Source organism: Salmo salar, chromosome ssa15 (assembly GCF_905237065.1).
Source record: "Salmo salar chromosome ssa15, Ssal_v3.1, whole genome shotgun sequence".
Classification (NCBI taxonomy): domain Eukaryota; kingdom Metazoa; phylum Chordata; class Actinopteri; order Salmoniformes; family Salmonidae; genus Salmo; species Salmo salar.
Genome location: NC_059456.1, coordinates 27,315,426 through 27,338,134, shown reverse-complemented (window position 1 = coordinate 27,338,134; position 22,709 = coordinate 27,315,426). Strand labels below are relative to the sequence as shown.

Genomic DNA, 22,709 nt, shown 5'->3' with positions numbered 1-22,709 from the left:
AATAAGTTATCTTGATGAACTCTCCTTCCTACTGCAGTCGCCCACATTGTGTTTCAGAGCTCTGGTAATGAATGACAAGTCGCTGATACATACTCACATGTACGGTCTCTCTCTCTCTCGCTCTCTCTTTCACACACACACACACACACACACACACACACACACACACACACACACACACACACACTTCAGATAATCTGCTTTTCAAATCACAACTAATTATTACCGACGTGTGATCAGAATCAGATGTTGATCAGTATTCAGAGTTTGATATGGGATAAGCGTGTGTTGGGTGTGTGTGTGTGTGTGTGTGTGTGTGTTGGGTGCGTCCGTATATGTATTCTCTCTCAAATGTATCACTTCCAGTTGCCAGCAGCAGTTGAACTCATATATACGGGAAACTGTTCACACATGAGATGTTCCTCACTTTCGATCACATACACAACCACCCACAACCACCCACTCTCTATATCCCACACACTGCTATTGAGACCAATGTGCTGACTCCCCAGAGCTGTGAATGATGAAACTGAAACACATGATTAAATGATTCATTTAGTTTCCTGCAACAATCCAGTAAATTGTTATACAGGGTATCGATTTAGACCACAACTTATTCCAAATTCTGTCCCCACCATTTCCTCTTTCACTCAAGGATACATTATTACGCACACACACGCACATCACACACACACACACACAAACTAAACACAGAGGGACCAGAAGTCCCCAACTGGCAGCTTCATTAAATAGGACCCACAAAACACCAGTCTCAACGTCAACAGTGAAGAGGCGACGCCGGGATGCTGGCCTTTAAGCAGAGTTGCAAAGAAAAAGCAGTATCTCAGAATGGCCAATAAAAAGAAAAGATTAAGATGGGCAAAAGAACAGAGACACTGTCGCCTCTTCACTGTTGATATTGAGACTGGTGTTTTGCGGGTACTATTTAATGAAGCTGCCAGTTGAGGACTTGTGAGGCGTCTGGTCCTCAAACTAGACACTCTAATGTACTTGTCCTGGTGCTCAGTTGTGCAATGGGGCCTTCCACTCCTCTTTCTATTCTGGTTGGAGCCAGTTTGCACTGTTCTGTGAAGGGAGTAGTACACAGCGTTGTACAAAATCTTCAGTTTCTTGCCAATTTCTTGCATGGAATAGCCTTCATTTCTCAGAACAAGAATAGACTGACAAGTTTCAGAAGAAAGTTATTTGTTTCTGGCCATTTTGAGTCTGTAATCGAACCCACAAATGCTGATGCTCCAGATACTCAACTAGTCTAAAGAAGGCCAGTTTTATTGCTTCTTTAATCAGCACAACAGTTTTCAGCTGTGCTAACATAATTGCAAAAGGGTTTTCTAATAATCAATTATCCTTTTAAAATGATAAACTTGGATTAGCTAACACAACGTGCCATTGGAACACAGGAGTGATGGTTGCTGATAACGGGCCTCTGTATGCCTATGTAGATATTCCATTAAAAAAATCAGCTGTTTCTAGCTACAATAGTCATTTACAACATTAACAATGTCTACACTGTATTTCTGATCAATTTCATGTTATTTTAATGGACAATTTTTGTAGCTTTTCTTTGAAAAACAAGGATATTTCTAAGTGACCCCAAACTTTTGAATGGTAGTGTACATTTTTATGATACTGAGGATTATAAACCAGGATAGCCACTTATGATCGAAGAAGATGTGGCGAAAAAGTGTCAGGTAATGTATCACGGTCAATGTGACCATCGGGAGTTTGTACAGTACCTACTGTACTATCTCTTTAAAAACCGCACGGTGACGTCAGATATTTTTTGACAGGAGCCAGCCAGCAAAACGAGGATGTAACGGATCCACGGAGGGAGAAGGATGACAGTAATAATGTCCCCGGTTGGTTCTCGCGGCGCCCACGTCTCCGTATCATGATAAACGCTGGGCCCGTTGACCGTGTGATGCCCTCCGCGGCTCGGAGCGGGTGTTGGATAGCATGGTGCCAAGCTATCCTTTTCGGTGTGTCGGGGCTGGTGATACTGGCCGAAAGAACCTCGCGTAAGTGGACACCTAATACTAGCCACTTTAACTTTTGTTCTATTCTGCAAATGAACATTCACAGCACGTTCAAACAAACCTTGGACCGCTTTAGTGACCTTCACTGAGTTATATACATTGGTAGAGCTCTTGGTTTGTCGACAAAATGTACCATTATGGGCTTCACGGAATGCGTATTTAGCTACAGTCTATCGTGCACTTATTCCAGTACAGTTCAGCATCACTAGTTAGCCAAGTAGCCACACTAGCTAGTTAAGTAGAAGTGCATAATGTGAATGTGGCGTGACCCGGTAACCTTGCTTTGCATTGTTCCATTGTGGTCTTTAAACCCTCAGATACCGGGACCCAACTCCTTGCATGAAAATTAAGCAGTGATTAGGACAGCCTCAGGAGACCTTCAAATAACATATTTCTGGAGAAGAGAAAATTATATAAACATATTATAAAATGTGTGGTTTGCGTCACTTAATGCCCTATGTCGCATACGTGTCAAGTGACTATACTTTGCAAAAGTACTCAGGTGTCTCTGGACATCTTATAAGTATTTTGCATGCGCTGAATTTCAGAAACTCACCTCTGGCAATGTACGAGATTAGTTTGGAGGAGCAGAACTTCCGTTTTTACAGGTTGGTGATGTCCACCATTTTCAGCGCCAATGTCCAGTAGTGTAGACCATACTAATTACCAATAGTTTTAATTTATATTTTTCGTAGCTGTATATTTATCACCACAAACCAATGCTGGCACTAAGACAGTACTCAACGAGCCGTATAAGGCCATAAGCAAAAAAGAAAATGCACATCCAGAGGCGACATTCCTAGTGGCAGGTGATTTTAATGTAGGGAAACTGCAACTAGATGGAAAACAACTCTAGGTGGCCTTTACTCCACACACAGAAACGCATTCAAAGCTCTCCCTCGCAATCCATTTGATAAATCGAACCATAACTCTATCCTCCTGATTCCTGCTTACAAGCAAAAACTCAAACAGAAGTACCAGTGATGCTCTCAATACAGAAGTGGTCCGATGAAGCGGATGCTAAGCTACAGGACTGTTTCCCTAGTACAGACTGGAATATGTTCTGGGAATCGTCCGATAACATTGAGGAGTTTACCACATCAGTCACCGACTTCATTACTAAGTGCATCGACAACGTTTTCCCCACAGTAACTGTATGTACATATCCCAACCAGAAGCCGTGGATTACAAGTAACATCCACACTGAGGTAAAGGATTGAATTGCCACTTGCATTGAGCGGGACACTAAACCGTACGCTTACAAGAAATCCCGCTATGACTTCCGAGCCATCAAACAGTCAAAGCTTCAATACAGGACTAAGATCGAATCCTACTACACCATACTGCCCTTTCCCACCTAGACAACACCTATGTGAGAATGCTGTTAATTGACTACAGCTCATCATTCAACACCATAGTTCCCTCTAAGCTCATCACTAAGCTCAGGACCCTGAGACTGAACACCTGTCTCTGTAAATGGATCCTGGACTTCCTGAAAGGCCGCCCCCAGGTGGTGAGGGTAGGCAACAACACATCTGCCATGCTGACACTCAACACGGGGCCCCTCAGGGGTGCGTACTTAGTCCCCTCCTGTACTCCATGTTCACCTACGACTGCATTGTCGCGCATGACTCCAACACCATCATTAAGTTTGCTGACGACATAATGGTGGTTGGCCTGATCACCGATGACAGTGAGACAGCCTATAGGGAGGTGGTCAGTGTCATGGCGTTGTGGTGTCGTGGACTACAGGAAACAGAGGGCCGAGCACGCCCCCGTCCACATCGACAGATCTGTAGTGGAGCGGGTCTAGAGCTTCAAGGAAGCTAGGGAATACTCATGGTCCACACAAGCCGACACAGTCGGAGGATGAAAACATTTGGCATGGGTCTTCAAATCCTCAAAAAGTTCTACAGCTGCACCATTGAGAGCATCTTGACTGGCTGCATCACTGCTTAGTATGGCAACTGCTTGGTATCCAATCGCAACGTGCTAGAGACGGTAGTGCGCACGGCCCAGTACATCACTGGGGCCAAGCTCCCTGCCATCCAGGACCTCTATACCAGGCGGAGGACTATTTAACTACAGTGTCTGTATTGACCCGTTTTGTACTAATTCTTTTGACTTATCATACAGGCTGCTGCTACTGTTTATTATCTATCCTGTTGCATAGTCACTTTATCCTTACCTGTATGTACAGTACCAGTCTAAAATTTGGACACACCTACTCATTCCAGGGTTTTTCTTTATTTTTACTATTTTCTACGTTGTAGAATAATAGTGAAGACATCAAAGCTATGAAATGACACATGGAATCATGTGGTAGTCAAAAAAGTGATAAACAAATAAATATATATTTGAGATTTGAGATTCTTCAAAGTAGCCACCCTTTGCCTTGATGACAGCTTTGCACAATTGGCATTCTCTCAACCAGCTTCACGAGGTAGTCACCTGGAATGCATTTCAATTAACAGGTGTGCCATGTTAAAAGTTAATTTGTGGAATTTCTTTCCTTCTTAATGCGTTTTGAGCCAATCAGTTGTGTTATGACAAAGTAGGGTTGGTATACAGAAGATGGCCCTATTTGGTAAAAGACCAAGTCCATATTATGGCAAGAACAGCTCAAATTAGCAAAGAGAAATGACAGTCCATCATTACTTTAAGACATGAAGGTCAGTCAATGCAGAAAAAGTGCAGTCACAAAACCCATCAAGCGCTATGATGAAACTGGCTCTATTTGTTTATTTGTTTATCACTTTTTTGACTACCACATGATTCCATTTCATAGCTTTGATGTCTGACACAGGAAAGGAAGACCTATGCTTCAGAGGATAAGTTCATTAGTTAACTGCACCTCAGATTGCAGCCAAAATAAATGCTTCACAGAGTTCCAGTAACAGACACATCTCAACATCAACTGTTCAGAGGAGACTGCATGAATCAGGCCTTCATGGTCAAATTTCTGCAAAGAAACCACTACTAAAGTACACCAATAATAAGAAGAGACTTGCTTGGGTCAAGAAACACGAGTAATGGACATTAGACTGGTGGAAATCTGTCCTTTGGTCTGATAGGTCCAAATTTTGGATTTTTCGTTCCAACCGCCGTGTCTTTGTGAAACAGTTGAACGGATGATCTCTGCATGTGTTGTTCCCACCATGAAGCATGGAGGAGGAGGTGTGATGATGTGGGGGTGCTTTGCTGGTGACGCTGTCAGTGATTTATTTAGAATTCAAGGCACATTTAACCAGCATGGCTACCACAGCATTCTGCAGCGATACGCCATCCCATCTGGTTTGCGCTTAGAGGGACTATCATTTTTTTTTCAACCGGACAATGACCCAACACACCTCCAGGCCGTGTAAGGGCTATTTGACCAAGAAGGAGAGTGCTGGAGTGCTACATCAGATGACCTAGCCTCCACAATCACCCGACCTCAACCCAATTGAGATGGTTTGGGATGAGTTGGACCACAGACTGAAGGAAAAGCAGCCAACAAGTGCTAAGCATATGTGGGAACTCCTTCAAGACTGTTGGAAAAGCATTCCTGGTGAAGCTGGTTGAGAGAATGCCAAGAGTGTGCAAAGCTGTCACCAAGGCAAAGGGTGGCTACTTTGAAGAATCTAAAATATATTTGATTTGTTTAACACTTTTTTGGTTAATACATGATTCCATATGTGTTATTTCATAGTTTTGATGCAATGTAGAAAATAACCCTGCACATCGACTCTGTACTGGTACCCCTTGTATATAGCCAAGTTATCGTTAGTCGTGTATTTATTCTTTGTTTTATTATGTTACTTTCTTTTGTATCAATTTTTTTCTGTCTGCATTGTTGGGAAGGGCCCATAAGTAAGCAACTACACTTGTTGTTTACGAAGCATGTGAGAAATATAAATTGATTTGTAATTACAAAGATCGCTAAAAGTGTTTAAGGATCTCTTCATGAAGACTGTGGTTTCCTTTTATGTATTGATGGTGACATGTAAGGTTGTAGGTTGGGCTAGCCTTTCTACAGTGTGTCTTCTCAGAATGTACGATAGCTACATGCACTGAATTGGGATGATGCCAATCCATGGTTATCCGTGACAGCTTTTGACTGAGGTTTCGCAAACCCAATTTAGCTACTATCACTCACAGTTCTATCTTGTTTCTATTGCTGGCTACATCCACTCAACTTGCATGCTGCAAATGATACCGATAATAAGAGAAATGCTTTTGGTGATGTTTGATTTTGTATGTCGGTCGAAGGGGAGACGAGCAGGTGAGTTCCCCTCCGGGCCGTTCTTCTGGAAACAGGTGCTGTGCATCCTTGTTTGCGCGTGTGAGAAGCCCTGAGTAAGCAGATCAATGACAAGAGCTCTGGCAAAGGTGACTGTCTGCGCGCGAAGCGACTTTGGCCTTGGCACGGATGGCTTTCAACCGGACAAAAATACTGCTGTGCCTGAGGCGCTCTCTAGGGCCCCACCAACGGAGACAGCCAGTCCGGAGGGATGTGACAGAAATAATCAATATCTAGCCAACGAGCACTTCTCTCCTCCAGCCAAGTTTGTGGTCAAGAGGCATACACTTTAAATGGCAATTCATTAATTAATGAGTATCAATGATTTTTATATGGCTTTCACATGTCAGTTTTTGTGAAACCAGGAAGTCAGGGCGAGAGGATTGTTTCCAAATGTACCATTAATCCACCCATCCACTCTCTCTCTCTCTCTCTCACTCACTGATTCCTGTAGATTACTTTTTGTGCAATGGAATGTGTCACCATTCACTCCCACCATGGACTGTACAGAATGTAACCAAAAGAAAACATTGTTTTAATCAGAATGTAATCTAAAATATTTTGTATGTAGTTAGGTAAATAGACCTTAGTACTTCAATGCAATGATACACTATTATACTGTTACAAATGTATTATAATACATCTATTTCTTCTATGTGTGTATGTGTTCTATACAGTGATCTACTGCATAGGATTCTACCTATGGAATGAGGAAACGCATTGGGCGGGGTTGACCCTGGCCCTCCTGTTGCCAGGGATACTGGTCCAGGTGTTGAGTCTCAGGTGGTACCATGACGATGGGGAAGACCACTATTGGTTCCTGACCCTCACACACGTGTTGCAACTGGGCATCTTCCAAAGGTGAGCCCACCTGAACAATGGCCTCACCTGGGCACAAAAACAGAAATGTGGAGGTACTATCTGAACTTGTCCAATTAGAAATGCTTGCTTTTGTTTTCTGTGACAAAATATTTTAGAACGTTTTATTTCCACTGTGCCTTAATGAACACCACCCTGACTCAGACAACAAGGCAATGGGGCTCAGAATTAGAATTTGACAGAAGTTCCTTTCAGCTTAGAGTATTCAGAGTGAACATCATTTAGAATCCTGCCATTGATTTTCTTAGTTGGAGGAATAAGATCTCTTATCCTATTTGTCCTTTAGTACTATACCGGAAGTGATGTGCGTTAGAGGTTACCTTGAGAGGTTTCCATCATTAAACCTGGAATCTTAAAATCTTCTGTGTATCTAATCTGAATTAGATAAACAGAAAATTGTACATTATATCAAAATTGCAGAATTTCTTACACAATCCCACCAACACACAGTACATCGCATCATCCACCGCCATGCATAACCCAATGCTCTCTAGCTCTGGCCCTATCTCACCAGCTCTGTCTCACAGCTGTTGGTCTTTGTCTCCACTTTCTGGCAGGTTGTGGGACTGCATGGTGTCTGTATGGGACATGCAGGGCACTGCGGGGGAGCTGGGGGCAGCTGTGATGCAGCAGGCTGATGTGTCTGCCCTCCGCCTGTTAGAGGCCCTGGTCCTCACCCTCCCGCAGACCCTGCTGCAGACCTACGTCCTGGCCGTCACTGACGTGGAACTCGACTCCCCGGGTAAGACACCACTGTACCCAGGCAATTAATTACAAAGAAACAAACAAAGAACATAAATCATATGTTATTAACTACTACACTGAACACAAATATAAAAGCAACATGCAACAATTTAAACGATTTTACTGATTTACAGTTCATATAAGGAAATCAGTCAATTTAGATAAATTCATTAGGCCCTAATCTAAGGATTTCACATGACTGGGAATACAGATATGTCTCTGTTGGTCACAGACACCTTAAAAAAATAGGTAGGGGCGTGGGTCAGAAAACCAGTCAGTATCTGGTGTGACCAGCATTTGCCTCATGCAGCGTGAAACATCTTCTTCGCATAGAGTTGATCAGGCTGTTGATTGTGGTCTGTGGAATGTTGTCCCAATGGCTCTACGAAGTTGCTGGATATTGTCGGGAACTGGAACATGCTGTCGATCCAGAGCATCCAAAACATGCTCAATGGGTGATATGTCTGGTGAGTATGCAGGCCATGGAAGAACTGGGACATTTTCAGCTTCCAGGAATTGTGTACAGATCCTTGCAACATGGGGATGTGCATTATCGTGCTGAAACATGAGGTGATGGCGGCAGATGAATGGCGCGACAATGGGCCTCAGGATCTCGTCACGGTATCTCTGTGCATTCAAATTACCATCAATAAAATGCAATCGTGTTCATTATCCGTAGTTTATGCCTGCCCATAACATAACCCCACCTCCACCATGGGGCCACTCTGTTCACAACGTTAACATCAGCAAACCACTCGCCCACACGATGCCATACACGCTGTCTGCCATCTGCCCGGTACAGTTGAAACCGAGATTCATCCGTGAACTTCTCCAGTGGCCATTCAAGGTGACCATTTGCCCACTGAAGTCAGTTACAACGCCAAACTTGCAGTCAGGTCAAGACCCTGGTGAGGACGACGAGCATGCAGATGAGCTTCCCTGAGACGGTTTCTGACAGTTTGTGCAGAAATTCTTCTGTTGTGCAAACACACAGTTTCATCAGCTGTCCGGGTGGCTGGTCAGATAATCCAGCAGGTGAAGAAGCCGGATGTGGAGGTCCTGGGCTGGCGTGGCTACACGTGGTCTCTCAAACACAATTGGAGGCGGCTTATGGTAGAGAAATTAACATGAACTTCTCTGGCAACAGCTCTGGTGGACATTCCTGCAGTCAGCATGCCTATTGCACGCTCCCTCAACTTAAGATATGTGGCATTGTGTTGTGTGACACAACTGAACATTTTAGAGTGGCTTTTTTATTGATTGTCCCCAGCACAAGGTGCACCTGTGTAATGATCATGCTGTTTTTAATCAGCTTCTTGATATGCCACACCTTCATCAGGTGTATGGATTATCTTGTCGAAAGAGAAATGATCACTAACAGGGATGTAAACAAACATATATTTTTTCAAATATGATTTTTGTGCGTATGGAACATTTCTGGGATCTTTTATTTCAGCTCATAAAACATGGGACCAACACTTTACATGTTGTGTTTATATTTATGTTCAATATATGTAATAATACAATTTTGACCATCTCTTAGTGTATGGGCCCGTATTCATGAAGTGTACTGATCTAGGATCAAGTTTAAACTGACCCTAGATCACCACTCCTGCACTGAGATGCTTGATACATAAGGCTCCTGGCCTCCCATCTGGTGTGTATCAAGCGTCTCAGAATAGAGGTGCTGATTTAGGAACAGTTTAGCCTTTTAGATCACATTAGTTAGGTTTCCATCCAATTGGTGACAGATTTTCATGCAAATATCCACATATGAACAAGATGCTTATTTCCCCACCAGATATGTGTTTTCATAAAGTTGACTTGTTGCATATAAAAGGCTGTGCGTGATGACGTAGTGCAAATAAAAGTACCTTTTGCGGTTACGTTTTCATGTACAGAAAAAAAAACAAGTCAAATGGGTTTCCATCGATTTTCAACTCTACTGATGGTTTTGTCACAAAAACATGTTGTGTTATATACCGAGTGTGTCCACTCTGGTTATGGCACATGCGCTCTAGCATCTGCACTCTGTTGGCTAGAGCACATGTATTGCCTACAAAAATAATACTAAAATAATACTTTTTATTTGTCAAACTGGCAGCCAAGCATTGATGATCATGTCACCACAATAAGACCCTTGATATTTATATTTATTTCACCACCCTGTGAAGTTCATCATAACTTATTTAATCTCTAGCCTAATCAATCAATAAATGTATTTATAGAGCCCTTTTTACAACAGCAGTTGTCAGTAAGTGCTTATACAGAAACCGAGCCTAGAAACCCCAGAGAGCAAGTAATACAGATGTAGAAGCACAGTGGCTAGAAAAAACTCCCTTGAAAGGCAGGAACCTATGAAGAAACCTAGAGGAACCAGGCTCTGAGGGGTGGCCAGTCCTCTTCTGGCTGTGCTGGGTAGACCAGAGGAACCAGGCTATGAGGGGTGGCCAGTCCTCTTCTGGCTGTGCTGGGTAGACCAGAGGAACCAGGCTCTGAGGGGTGGCCAGTCCTCTTCTGGCTGTACTGGGTAGACCAGAGGAACCAGGCTCTGAGGGGTGGCCAGTCCTCTACAGAGGAACCAGGCTCTGAGGGGTGGCCAGTCCTCTTCTGGCTGTGCTGGGTGTAGATTATAAGAGTACATGGCCATTAAGGCCAGATTGTTCTTCAAACGTCCATAGAAGACCAGCAGGGTCAAATAATAATCACAGTGTATGTAGAGGGTGCAAGAGGTCAGCACCTTGGGACTTAATGTCAGTTAGCTTTTCATAGCTGAGCAATTCGAGGATGAGACCGCATGTGGGGGTCCAGTGAACAGGTCAGGGTTCCATAGCCGCAGGCAGAACAGCAGAAACTGGGTATCCAGCACAACCAGGTGGACTAGGGACGGTGCCAGCCAGGAGTCATCAGGCCAGGTAGTCCTGAGGCATGGTCCTTGAGCTCAGGTCCTCCGGGAGGGGGAGAGAGATGGGATAATTAGAGGGAGCATACCTAAGATCACACAGGACACCAGATAAGACAGGAGAATTACACCAGATATAGCAGACTGGCCCTAGCCCTACGGCACATAGAATATTGCAGCATTGATACAGGAGACTGAGTCGCAATGTCATCGCGTGACTCCTAAGTTTACTTCAATATGATGGTTATATCAATATTTGCGCATAAAAGCCTTTCTACAGATATTTCTCTCTTAATTCATTTTTACAGACACAAAGATCCCACCTTGTCTAGCGTATTTTGTTTTGTCGACATTTTGAAAGTTTACTCTCAGGCCTGTACTTTACTCGCATAAAAAGGTTGGACGGAAACCTGGACAAGCTGATCCTAGGGTTGGACGGAAACCTGGCTTCAGAATAAGATTACACGGACAGTGGACAAGCTGATCCTTGGGTTGGATTGGGAATAATAAAAAAAGCTGTCTAACACCCAACCAATTGTGAAGATGTACAATTGTATCTTATACTGCCCTATTCTGAATTCATGACATTTCCCTGTAACATTTTCCCTGCATATGTATGAAATAGGGAGGTCAAACGATAACAACATTTAATGGAGTTCATCGCAGGATTTTCTGTGATTAATTACGATTAATGGAAAATTCCGGGTATCTTTTATTTATTTTTTAACATAATATTTGTTATACAAAAAGCATTACAACAATATTAAAGTCTTGATTTTTGTCAAGTAACGATTAGCTAAATTGATATGGCACACTTTCTTTAGCCTCACTAGCTAGGTTTCGATCCAATTGGCGACAGATTTTCATGCGAATATTCGAGAATCCGCATTAAGAAAATATGCACATTTTCCCAACAGTGGTATGTTTTCACCAAACAGACTTATTGCAGAAGTCAGTGCGTGATGACGTAGAGCACACAAAATGTACTTTTTCGTAAAAATGTTAATGTACCGACTACATCAGCATAAGACCTTCAATATTTATTGGAAAGGACCATCAAGCTCATCGCTGTGCGCTTTCACCATCCTCATCATGACTTATTTAATCTTTAGCCCGTAGCCTAATAAACTTCATGGTTTCCTGTGTAGTAAGTTCTATGGATGGTCTTAAACTGCAGTAATTTGTCTGAGATTATGGGCATTCAAATATATCTGTATCCATTCATCATCATCAATAGCTTCTACCAGGTCTTCCTCCCATTTTGTTTTACAAAAAGAATTACCTTGGTGTACATTTTATACATGATATTATCCAAGAATAGAATCAATGGTTCACCCGGTATACCCTGATGAAGACAGCTTGTCTGTCGAAACGTTGGACATAAATATTTTTGCATCTGAACTCCTAGAGTGTGCGGCTCTCCTTTATTTTTTTTAAGTGTTCCAGTCCGCTAGCCAGCATCTCGCCTAAATAGGCGTGTTTCTTTCACCTCAATAATTGAAATTACCATTATTCCAGACTATAGCTTTAAGGACCAACTTTGGGAAACTCAGTTACACTACTAGCTCAGCACTGTGAATTAACACTAGTTAGATTTTTTTTATGATAAGTTAAACAGCCGTTACCTTGCCAGCTACATCAGCCAACTAAAGAGTAGACAGTTTCTGTTCTGCTTGCTTTTACAACTCGGAGAAAGAATGTTGCCAGGTTCCCTCCAGATGTGATGCTTGGCATTCAGGCCAAAGTTTCATCAGACCAGAGAATCTTGTATTTCATGGTCCAAACAGGCTGTCATGTGCCTTTTACTAAGGAGTGACTTCCGTCTGCCCACTCTTAACATAAAGGCCTGATTGGTGGAGTGCTGCAGAGATGGTTGTCCTTCTGAAAGGTTCTCCCGTCTACACTGTAGAGCTATGTCAGTGACCATCAGGTTCTTGGTCACCGCCCTGACTAAGGCCCTTCTCCCCCGATTGTTCAGTTTGGCCGGGTGGCCAGCTCTAGGAAGAGTCTTGGTGGTTCCAAATATCTTCAATTTAAGAATGATGGAGACCACTGTGTTCTTGGGGACCTTTAATGCTGCAGACATGTTTTGGTATCCTTCCCAGATCTGTACCTCGACCTCATGGCTTGGTTTTTGCTCTGTTGTGCACTGTCAATTTGGGACCTTTTAATAGACAGGTGTGTGCCTTTCCAAATCATGTCCAATCAATTGAATTTACAACAGGTGGACTCCAATCAAGTTGTAGAAACATCTCAAGGATGATCAATGGAAACAGGATGCACCTGAGCTTAATTTTGAGTCTCATAGCAAAGGGGCTGAAAACGTATATAAATAAGGTATTTTTATTTTGAATAAATGTACAAATATTTCTAAAGACCTGTTTTCACTTCATCATTATGAGATATTGTGTGTAGATTGCTGAGGAATTACTTTTATTTAATCCATTTTTGAATAAGGCTGTAACGTAACAAAATGTGGAAAAAGTCAAGGGGTATAAATACTTTCTGAAGGCACTGCATGTAATTTTGTTACCAAAATATACAGTCATATCCTAAAGAACTGAGGATTCCCTAACATTCTGGAATTTTCATTGAAATCAGATCAAACGGCGCTGTCCATCAGATCAAACGGCGCTGTCCATCAGATCAAACGGCGCGATCCATCAGATCATGCCAGCTCATCTGGGACTATAAAGGTCTACAATCAGGATGGGAACCTTGTTGAGAAGCGAAATGGTAGCCGGTTATAGTCAGCCACTTAAAATAGGAAGGAAAGAAAATCTCTAAGAAACAAACTTGTAAAATTGGTCAGGGAAAAACCTGTTCTGTAAAAAATATCTAATCTTTTCCATCTCCCCCCGCCTCCACAGTGGCGGCATGCGCCGGCCTGTGCCTGCTGTCGCTGTCCTGGGCGCTGGTGCTGTTCAGCCGGGCGTGCTGCCTTATACGCCCGGGGCACCTGGCCATGCCCCCAGCCGCCCTGCTGTGCCAGCTGCTGTGGAGGGCGGGCATGCTGGGTGCCCGGGTGGCAAGCCTCATGTCCTTCGCCCGCTACTTCCACTGGTGGACCTGCGGAGTGGCAGGTGAGAGAGGGAGGGAGGGAGCAGTGCAACAACTGGAGAAACTAGAGGGCTTTTCACACGACTGAGCAAAATCAAGCCAAGCCAAACCAAGCTGTACTGAGCAGGCCTGGTTAAGCATTCACATAGTTGCTGGAAACCCTGCTGAAAAGGACAATGTGAACAGAGAATATCTGAGCCAGGCCAGCACAGTTTGGTTCTGGTCGGCATGATCCCATAAAGGTAGAGAGAGTTATTGTTAACTCCTTGAGCATCAGTATTTACTCAGAGAACTCGATTGTAGTCAATAATGCAGATTTGAGATGCTTTACAATCATCTGACAACAGAACCAATCAAAATGGTCATTTAGAATAAACTGATTTGACCTACAATTGACCTCTACATGCGTTATACCAAATGCTCAAAGCCTCAGGTTTGATTATAAGTAAACAAATCAACAAAAGGCATCTTCACAACACGTATCGCCCTTCAAAGCTAGTTTCTTGGCAACCAGTGTCCCCCTGCATGACGATGCACAATACCTCTTACCTCTGTCTCTGTTCCCTCTGGTCCTGCTGAGCACACGTGCATACACACACAAAACCCTGTCTCTCTCTTTCTCCGTCACACATGCGCACACACACACACACCCTCTCTGTCACACACACACACACACACACTCTGTATTCCCACCACAGTAGTGCTCTGCTGTCTAATTCACTGTGGAATAATGTATTTTTACATTGACCTCCAGGTTTCCACTGGCTCACAGCGTCTTTCTGGCTGGTCGCCCAGCAACCCGATATCTGCACTGGCCCATGGCGCTGGCGGCTGTTCAACGCCGTGCTAGGATTAGTCCACATCTTCCTCTTCCTCAATGTCAAAGAAGGCCCCTCACGCTTCCGCATGGCCGGCTTCTACCTGGTACGTACGAGAGAGAGAAGAAACTCGATAGAGGGTAAACTCATACTCAGCAACTGAATTACCCTTTGGGGACAATAAAGATATTAGTTAGTTCAGATTTAGTTCAGTTTCAATTTCCTGCTTCTACGTGGTAAGTATGAGGACAAGGAGGATGAGGCTTGCCCTTCGGGGACAATAAAGATTGGTTTAATTTGAATTGAGTGTGCAGCTTAGGAATGTTCTGATTGACTTCTGTTTGAATCTCCTGGTGCTCGTTGTCATGCCTTGTCTTATGCCTTCACCCCTGTGTCTTTGAGATGAGTTGTATATTTTTTTTTGGGGGGGGGGGGGTGGCTGGCTGGCTATTTGTTCACTCTCCTGACCTCTCGTTTGACCTCTTCTCCTATAGGCCATGCTACTGGAGAATGCCACACTACTAGTGGCAGCGTCAGACTTCCTCAGTGAGAAATCATGGGATAGCATAACCCTCCCTACTGTCGTGCTGTGCAGCTTCCTGCTTGGTGAGTCAATCTTTGGAGTCTCCCTATTCTAATGTAGAATTTAGTTTTAACCCCCAGGTTATGCCTGAGGTGTGTGCACAGAACAGAGGATGTTAAAAAGAGCTATTACAAAACTAAAGTTAAACCTATTACGTGTTAAAAGGAAACAAGTAGGCCTACTTCTTATATTCAAATTTAGATTTCATTTTGGGCAAATTCTACTACCAGAGAAACCTCAAATATCACAGATTTAGTAATGTTCATGGTTGTAAGGGATATATAGTCTATCTAAGGGCTGGTTTGCAGTTGTTCTATTGACATGCTGTAGACAGCTGTCGCAGTGACCATCATAAATGTTCTATTGTTGTCCGACACCAACTTGTCGTTATGAAAAGTATAAACACAAAAATGACAGCCTCTACATGACATCAGCAGCTTGGTCATCCAAATAGCATAACTACTGGATTTTAACACCAATAAACCCATTCGTTTCAAAATAATTGTTTGTATATGTCATGCCAGGCAGCTAAAAGAAACTATCTAGCAACTAAAAGCAACTTCCTAAAGGATGTTTTGGTATGTTTTTAGCTTGTTAGCTAGCTAGCTGGCTAGCCAGTTCAAATAGAGCAAAGCTGAAAATGTCTTAACTTTAGCTAATTTTTTTGTCAGTATTGCCAGAAAATAAACTTACAATAAGATCATTATTTACAAGGTAATGGTGGACTTTCTAGAAGAGTCTTGTTACTGTCACAAACCAGGTTTTCATCCAACCATTTTATGCAAGTTTATTTTATTAGGATCCTCATTAGCTACTGCACATGCAGCAGCTACTCATGGGGTCCACATAATACATGACAAAGTACAGAACAGTAAGACAAGAACAACATGAAATAAAAAAAGAGTTGTCTATAGGAAAGACACCAAGAGACAACAAAAATACTATTCTTATATACACTACAGTTACATTTGATTATTTATAAAGAGAAGAGGCGCTGTGATACAATATGTTTTTTTTTTTAAGCTAAACTTGCCTTTTGCCTCAAACCTCTGGTGGCAGAGCATTCCACGATGACATGGCTCTATACTTAACTGAGCGACGCGTTACAGTACATCTGTTTTCAGTTTAGGTGCTGCGAAGAAACCCATAGTGGCGTGTCTGGTGGGGTATGCATGTCTGTTTGAAGTGTATGTATGACTATCATGCATGTTGTTGATGTTAGTTCTATGTTTGCAGTTAAGGGCAAGGTGTGCTGCTTTGTTTTGCCAGCTTTGCTTTTCTCTGCTGCACCTGGCCATGTTGCCGGAGAGTAATCAAGATGGGACAATATCAGAGCCTAAACAACTAGCACAGTTGATCTTTGTCAAACACACAGCATATATTTTATAACAGACATACCTCTCCCCATCTTCACAACAACTCTGTCAATATGACTTGACCATGATAACTGACCATCCAATGTTCCTCCTAGGAGTTCAGCTTCTTCACCTTGTTCACTGTTCATACCCTTTATACATAACTCCAGCTGAGGTTTAGGTCTAAGATAATGCTTTTAACCAAATACAATTATTTTTCAGACCAGTTTATTATTAATGACCCATTCTGACACTGACTGTAAGTCCATTCTAAGAGTCTGTGAGCTCACTGGCTGTAGGTGCTGATGTGTACATTGTGCAGTCATCAGCATACATAGTCATTTTAGGTTCTTGTAAAACAAGTGGCAAATCATTTCTAATGCAACTGCCCTGAGGGATACCACACTGCACACAGCTGATGTTAGAGAAACACGATGGCTAAAACATGGCATGACAGGCCTTATGGAAACGGATCATTTGTCTGTAAACTTTCCAAATGTTGTCAAAACAAAATCTGATATGTCCCCATTGTTCCTCCTTTCGTGCGTTGGTAGCGCGTTGATACAATTCCAAGTCTGGAAGGTTAAAACCACCCTGAGACCTAGGAAGTCGTAAAACTTTTTATTCTATAAATTTTATTTGCTCATATAAAGTATGTTATGACCGAGTATACTTTTTTAAAGAATGTCTTTGGTGGGGTAATTGGTATTACAGAAAATGAATACAAAATCATTGGCAGCCATGCAATTCTAAAGAGGTTTATTCTGCCTGTAAGATTTATGGGAAGATTTATTCCATTTAATTAGATCTGCTTTCATATTGTTGAGTAATGGAATAAAGTTCCATTTCTCAAGCTCATGCTCATCCCCAGAATCTTTGTCTTATTTTGAAAGGATAAAGCTAAGAACATAAACAACTTAATAATTAAGAACACTATAACTATATGGTAGGCCGTCATTGTAAATAATAATTTGTTCTTAACTGACTTGCCTACTTGAATAAAGGTTAAATAAAAAAAATTATGGAAGATAATGTATTCTACGAGCACCAATATCACTTCCTAAAAACACAACCTTATTGAACAATCCTTAGATAGCTTTTCAGAATACACCGATAACTTGATCCACATGGAAAACTAAAGGTATAGAAAACATGAATGACTTGGTAACAAGAAATACATTTATTTCCATGCCAGAACGAAAAAGTAATTTTGGGCTGACCAATGTAGATTGTTTCAAATATATGCAACTTAAGTTACACATCACAACATTTCTATTTGAAATCTTTTGGACATCAGAGCAACCTTGAGGGAATCTTATTTGAGTTAGAAAAGGATATTCGTATGATAGGTAATGTATACAAATTTTCACAGAGAGCATATCCAGCTGACAATCTTTTAGAAAAAAAACTATTGGAACCAAGACTTAAAAAGAACTGATGTTGGCACAAGATAGAGGGAAAGTTGGAGCATAACTAATGAAATTATAGATAACACAAAATGTAAGCTTAATCCAGTATAAGCTAATTTATAGAATGTATTATACAATAGACAAAATTCACACATTCTGCAGCACAACGGCAGTGTCATGTATTAAGTGTAAAACTAATAATGACTCAATAATCCTTCTGGGAACGCTAGGAAGTCTGGAAGTTGTGGGCGGAGCTAGAAAGTTGGTTGTCAGAATTACAATGTCAACTTAATTTGAATCCATCTCTCGACATATTTCAACACATGGCATATGGGGGTGTAGTGAGATACCCAATGGGTTGGACGATTCTCTTCTCATCACTCATCTTGGAAATAAATCAATCCACCATCATTAACACAATGGAAAAATCGAAACAAAATGGTGCAGTTTCAGGCCATGTGGCGGAAAGATGGTGGCACTGGAGATGGGAGTGTGTGCTAGTGGGTCTGGGCAGGTGTGATGTAGTTGATGTTTGTATGTTTTGTATTGTTTATAAAAGATCAAATAAAATCGTACAAAAAAAAAAGCTAGACAAGGTGGGATCTTTTTGTGTATCTGAAATGAGTTATGTGAGAAATGGTGGTGGAATTGCCTTTATGTGCAAATATTGGTACTGTATAATAACCATCGTATCGAAGTAAACTTGGGAGTCACTAAATTATATGGTTTGGGGTCCTCCCACTACGACTTGGGAATGTATGCAGTTTATTTGGCTTTTTTTTTATGCAGATTTTTGAATATTCACATAAATCTGTCGCAAATTGGATGGCAACCTAACTACTGTGCGGTAACCATGACAACAGACACTCCGACAGGGTCAAAGTTCTGCGAAAAGGAAAACAGAAGCGACTACATTCCGTCGGAATGTCTGTCGACAGACTCCGACGGAGTATAAATTAAATGTTATTTTGACCAGTGAGGTTCAAATGTTTTTTTTCTTCTGTGTTTTATATATATATTACCACACTATGAGGTTGTAATAATACTGTGAAATTGTGAAAATAATGATAATGCCCTTTCAGTGTAAGAGCTGTTTGAAAAGACAGCCTGAAATTTCAGGCTGTTTTGGTGGTATGGAGTTTTAGCCTGCCGTTATGACGTTTTAGCCTGCCGTTATGACATCACCAGACAGTAAATGAGTTAACAGACCAATAAGAAAGAGTTCCAAACCTCTGCCAATAACAGCTAGTTTTCAGTTTTCCCCTCCCAACTCAGACCACTCCCAGACAGTCCTAGCAAAATTCTTTCTTTTTGAGCATTTTAATTGAAAACAATCACATTAAGGTACTTATTTGTTACCAAGAAATGATTTGATATTGAGATAAAAATGGCTGCATAGGACCTTTTTTAAAGCACCATGTCAAGCTTCAGACACAACCAACTTTTACTGTTTCCCATCGGGAACTTTCAATCCCATCACTTAATTTAAACACCCTTTACTACACTGCGTGTTTCTAAGTCTCCCCCTCTCTTTTCTCTCCCTACTCCAGGCACCACCTCTCTGGTCCTGTACTACCGCTTCCTCCACCCCAAGTCCACCGAGATCGCCCAGGGCAAGGGCCAGCGCCTGGGCCACCACAACCACCACATGGGCTCCACCTGTCTAGAGGGCCTGGAGCGGGGCGAGTCTTCCTACTCACTGGGGGGTGGGGGTGGTGTCAGAAGCCTCCCCCAGGCTGCCCCCCCCTCCCTGCATAACCACGGCAGCTTCTCCCTCTCAGGCGTGGCCGGCTCCCTCCTGGAGCATCCTGGGAGTTGCGGTCCCAGGCTGGGTAACTCATGCCCCTGCCGCCACCACCACTGGCTCCTGATTCGCTTGGCACTAAAAACCGGTGACTTGGGGAAGATTAATTGCGCCTATGGTTCCGGCAGTGTGGCGGCCATCTTGGAAGTGGACGAGTCCTATTGTAACTCTGAGGCCAAGAGTACGGGCGGCGGCGGGACGACCACAGCAGGCGGCGGCAGCTGCGACGGGGTTTCCGGGGCCTCAGTGTCTGAATCGCAAGGAATGAAGGGGGGCTTGGCGCACCTCTCAGACTGCAAGGAGGAGTTCCAGAGCGCTAGCGACGAGCCCACGTCGGCCGAGACGCCCGGCGAGGGCGAGGAGGAGAGCAAGGACAGCCTGGAGGACATGGAGAGCCCGCTGGAGTCGCCGGTTTCTGACTCCTTCAAGCGTAGCTCGCCCGAGGGCAAATCGTTGTTTGGGAAAAGCCCCGAGCCCTACTTTTGCCCTAACACCACCCTGTCCAGCACCACACTGTACTTCAGCGCTGACCCCCAGTCCCCCAGCAGCACCAGCAACCCCCACCTGGACCGGGTCAGCCCCCCCATGGGCATGGCAGGCCTTAGCTTCATCCCCAGCAACCCTGCCCATAGGGACATGACGGGCCTGCAGATGGGTCGGATGGGTCCGTGCTACACCTCAACACCCAAACTGGACTCTGGGGCGCAGGGGGACTCACCGCCAAGCATCCCCCATCTGAGTGGTCCCAGGAGGCAGCTGATACTGTCACGCCGAGACCAGGATGATGGATTTTAGTAAAAGACAGATGGGAGAGAGAGACTGATTATGCTTCCTCTCTATTGACTTTCCAATCTCAACGCCAGCTCAAAACCAGCTCAATTAGAAGCACACATATCTTATGTAATATACATTTCCTATAGATGTGCACCGTTACCAACTCTTGCTGATCATTCCAAGTACCAAGTACTTTCTCTTCAGGATCGGCCGATACCGGCGAGTACCGATTCAAGTATTTATTTTTCATAACATGAACTTTAACCCAGTTCAATCAATGCTACCTCCTAATCAACCAAACATAATGCAGTAAACAAATAATGACATATTAAAAACACAAAAATGCTTTTAAAAATAATCATTTCAGTACAATAACAAATATAGAAAAGTTATTCTACGAAAACTAGTAGTGCTGGGAATTGCCAGGGACTTCACGATACGATATTATCACCATACTTGTGTGCCGATACGATATGTTTTGTGATTTTTTTTTTTTACGCTTCTATATGTATTGCGATTCGATGTTCCAAACATATTGCGCACTATATGTCTGCTGCAGAGGGACGAGAGAGCCATGAGAAAACCAGTTAATAAGTAATGGAAATAAAAGTGCTGAAAAGATATTGGCTCACCATTTATAAAGGAGAACACGCTATAGAAGGAAAAATACCGGGGTATTGGCACAGGTACAGTCGACCTAGCGCAAAATTTATATCGCAATATCGTAAAAACGAATATCCCGATGTGTAACCGTATCGATTAATTTTTTTTCTCCCATCACTACTAGGCAGGAGACATGACCTCGGCTAAAGTGAAGATACCCACCACAATATGTCAGCTACATATCTGAACGTTGTCTCTGCTAGCATTTACGGATACCCGGTTCAAGTAGTAGCATATCGGCCCGATACCAAGTACCATTGATGGTATCCGTGCACCTCTAATTTCCTTGTGTGTTTTTGTTATTCTTTTGATAAGATGCTCGCTCCCCCCTGCCCCCCAAAATGAACATGTGATCAGGGGGGTATTCACACAAAACCAACTGGAAGCAAACAGTCTTAACAGGGAGTGACTAACCTGAACTTGTCCAATAAGAAACAGTTGTTTTCAGTGCAAAAAACCCCGTTTTGCTACCATTTGCTATGTTGTGGAGTAATGGCTACACCACTGGTGAACATATACATTCATTTGCTGACACTGCTTAGGACAGACAGGGCTCCAATGTCTACTCGACAAAACTGTTTGATGGTGAAATTTGACAGGTGTCTCGCTTTTATAGGACACCATTTGCCTTTTGCGAAGTTGTTCATATTAACAAACATATTTATTGCTAAGAGCTAATTCATATTTTTAAGGTATATTATGTTGTCAAAAATATAGATGTTTTTTATTCTTTGTCTCAAAGCCATGTTGAACATGTTAACTTGCTAAATGCAGTTTTTCGGTTGAGATGAGATATAATATGTTGTTGTACTGTCTCGGGCCCATGGTTAAGTTTCCACACCTCAAATGTGACTAAGGGATATCCAAAACATGTTTTGCTGTACTAACTTTTCCATCGCTCTTATAAGGGATCATGGTATTGTTGACTAAATGTTCTATAAAGGACCCAGGATGAGATCCATAGACAACGCATACAGAACACTAAAATGATGCTGGTTTTCATAGTTTTCTCCCTCTCAGGTGTTTGCCTATTCAACATTTTGTTCCATAGGTCAAGGCCACTGGTGGCTTGATAACAAAGAAGCAATAAAGGTTATATTGGGTGGACATAATGCAAAAAGTAGTTTTAATTATTTGGTCTTTCATTGAATTCTTGTATACAAATTAATGTATGCATTATATTTTATATCTACATTAAAAGCAAATAAGTTATGCTATGTTTGTAGGTATTACATGGTAATACATAGGTAATATGGGGTCATTTGTGTCTTTATTTGTCCTTTGATAAGAGGGGGATTTGAAAACAAGCTCGCTCATTTATTAATGCTAACTAGTTTTACATAAATAATTTCGAACATTGTTGTTGTAAATAAGAAAAT

General features: G+C 42.5%; 1 protein-coding gene across 1 annotated transcript; it reads left to right on the top strand.

Moving 5' to 3' along the window:
* The first annotated feature begins 1,812 nt into the window (after positions 1-1,812).
* xkr5a (XK related 5a) lies at positions 1,813-22,581 on the top strand. Its single transcript, XM_014143895.2, has 7 exons — positions 1,813-2,039; positions 7,017-7,200; positions 7,776-7,960; positions 13,735-13,947; positions 14,679-14,848; positions 15,237-15,348; positions 19,640-22,581. Exons 1-7 carry the CDS (start codon positions 1,913-1,915, stop codon positions 20,686-20,688), a joined length of 2,040 nt encoding a protein of 679 aa, XP_013999370.1. The 5' UTR covers positions 1,813-1,912; the 3' UTR covers positions 20,689-22,581.
* The last annotated feature ends 128 nt before the right edge of the window (positions 22,582-22,709 follow it).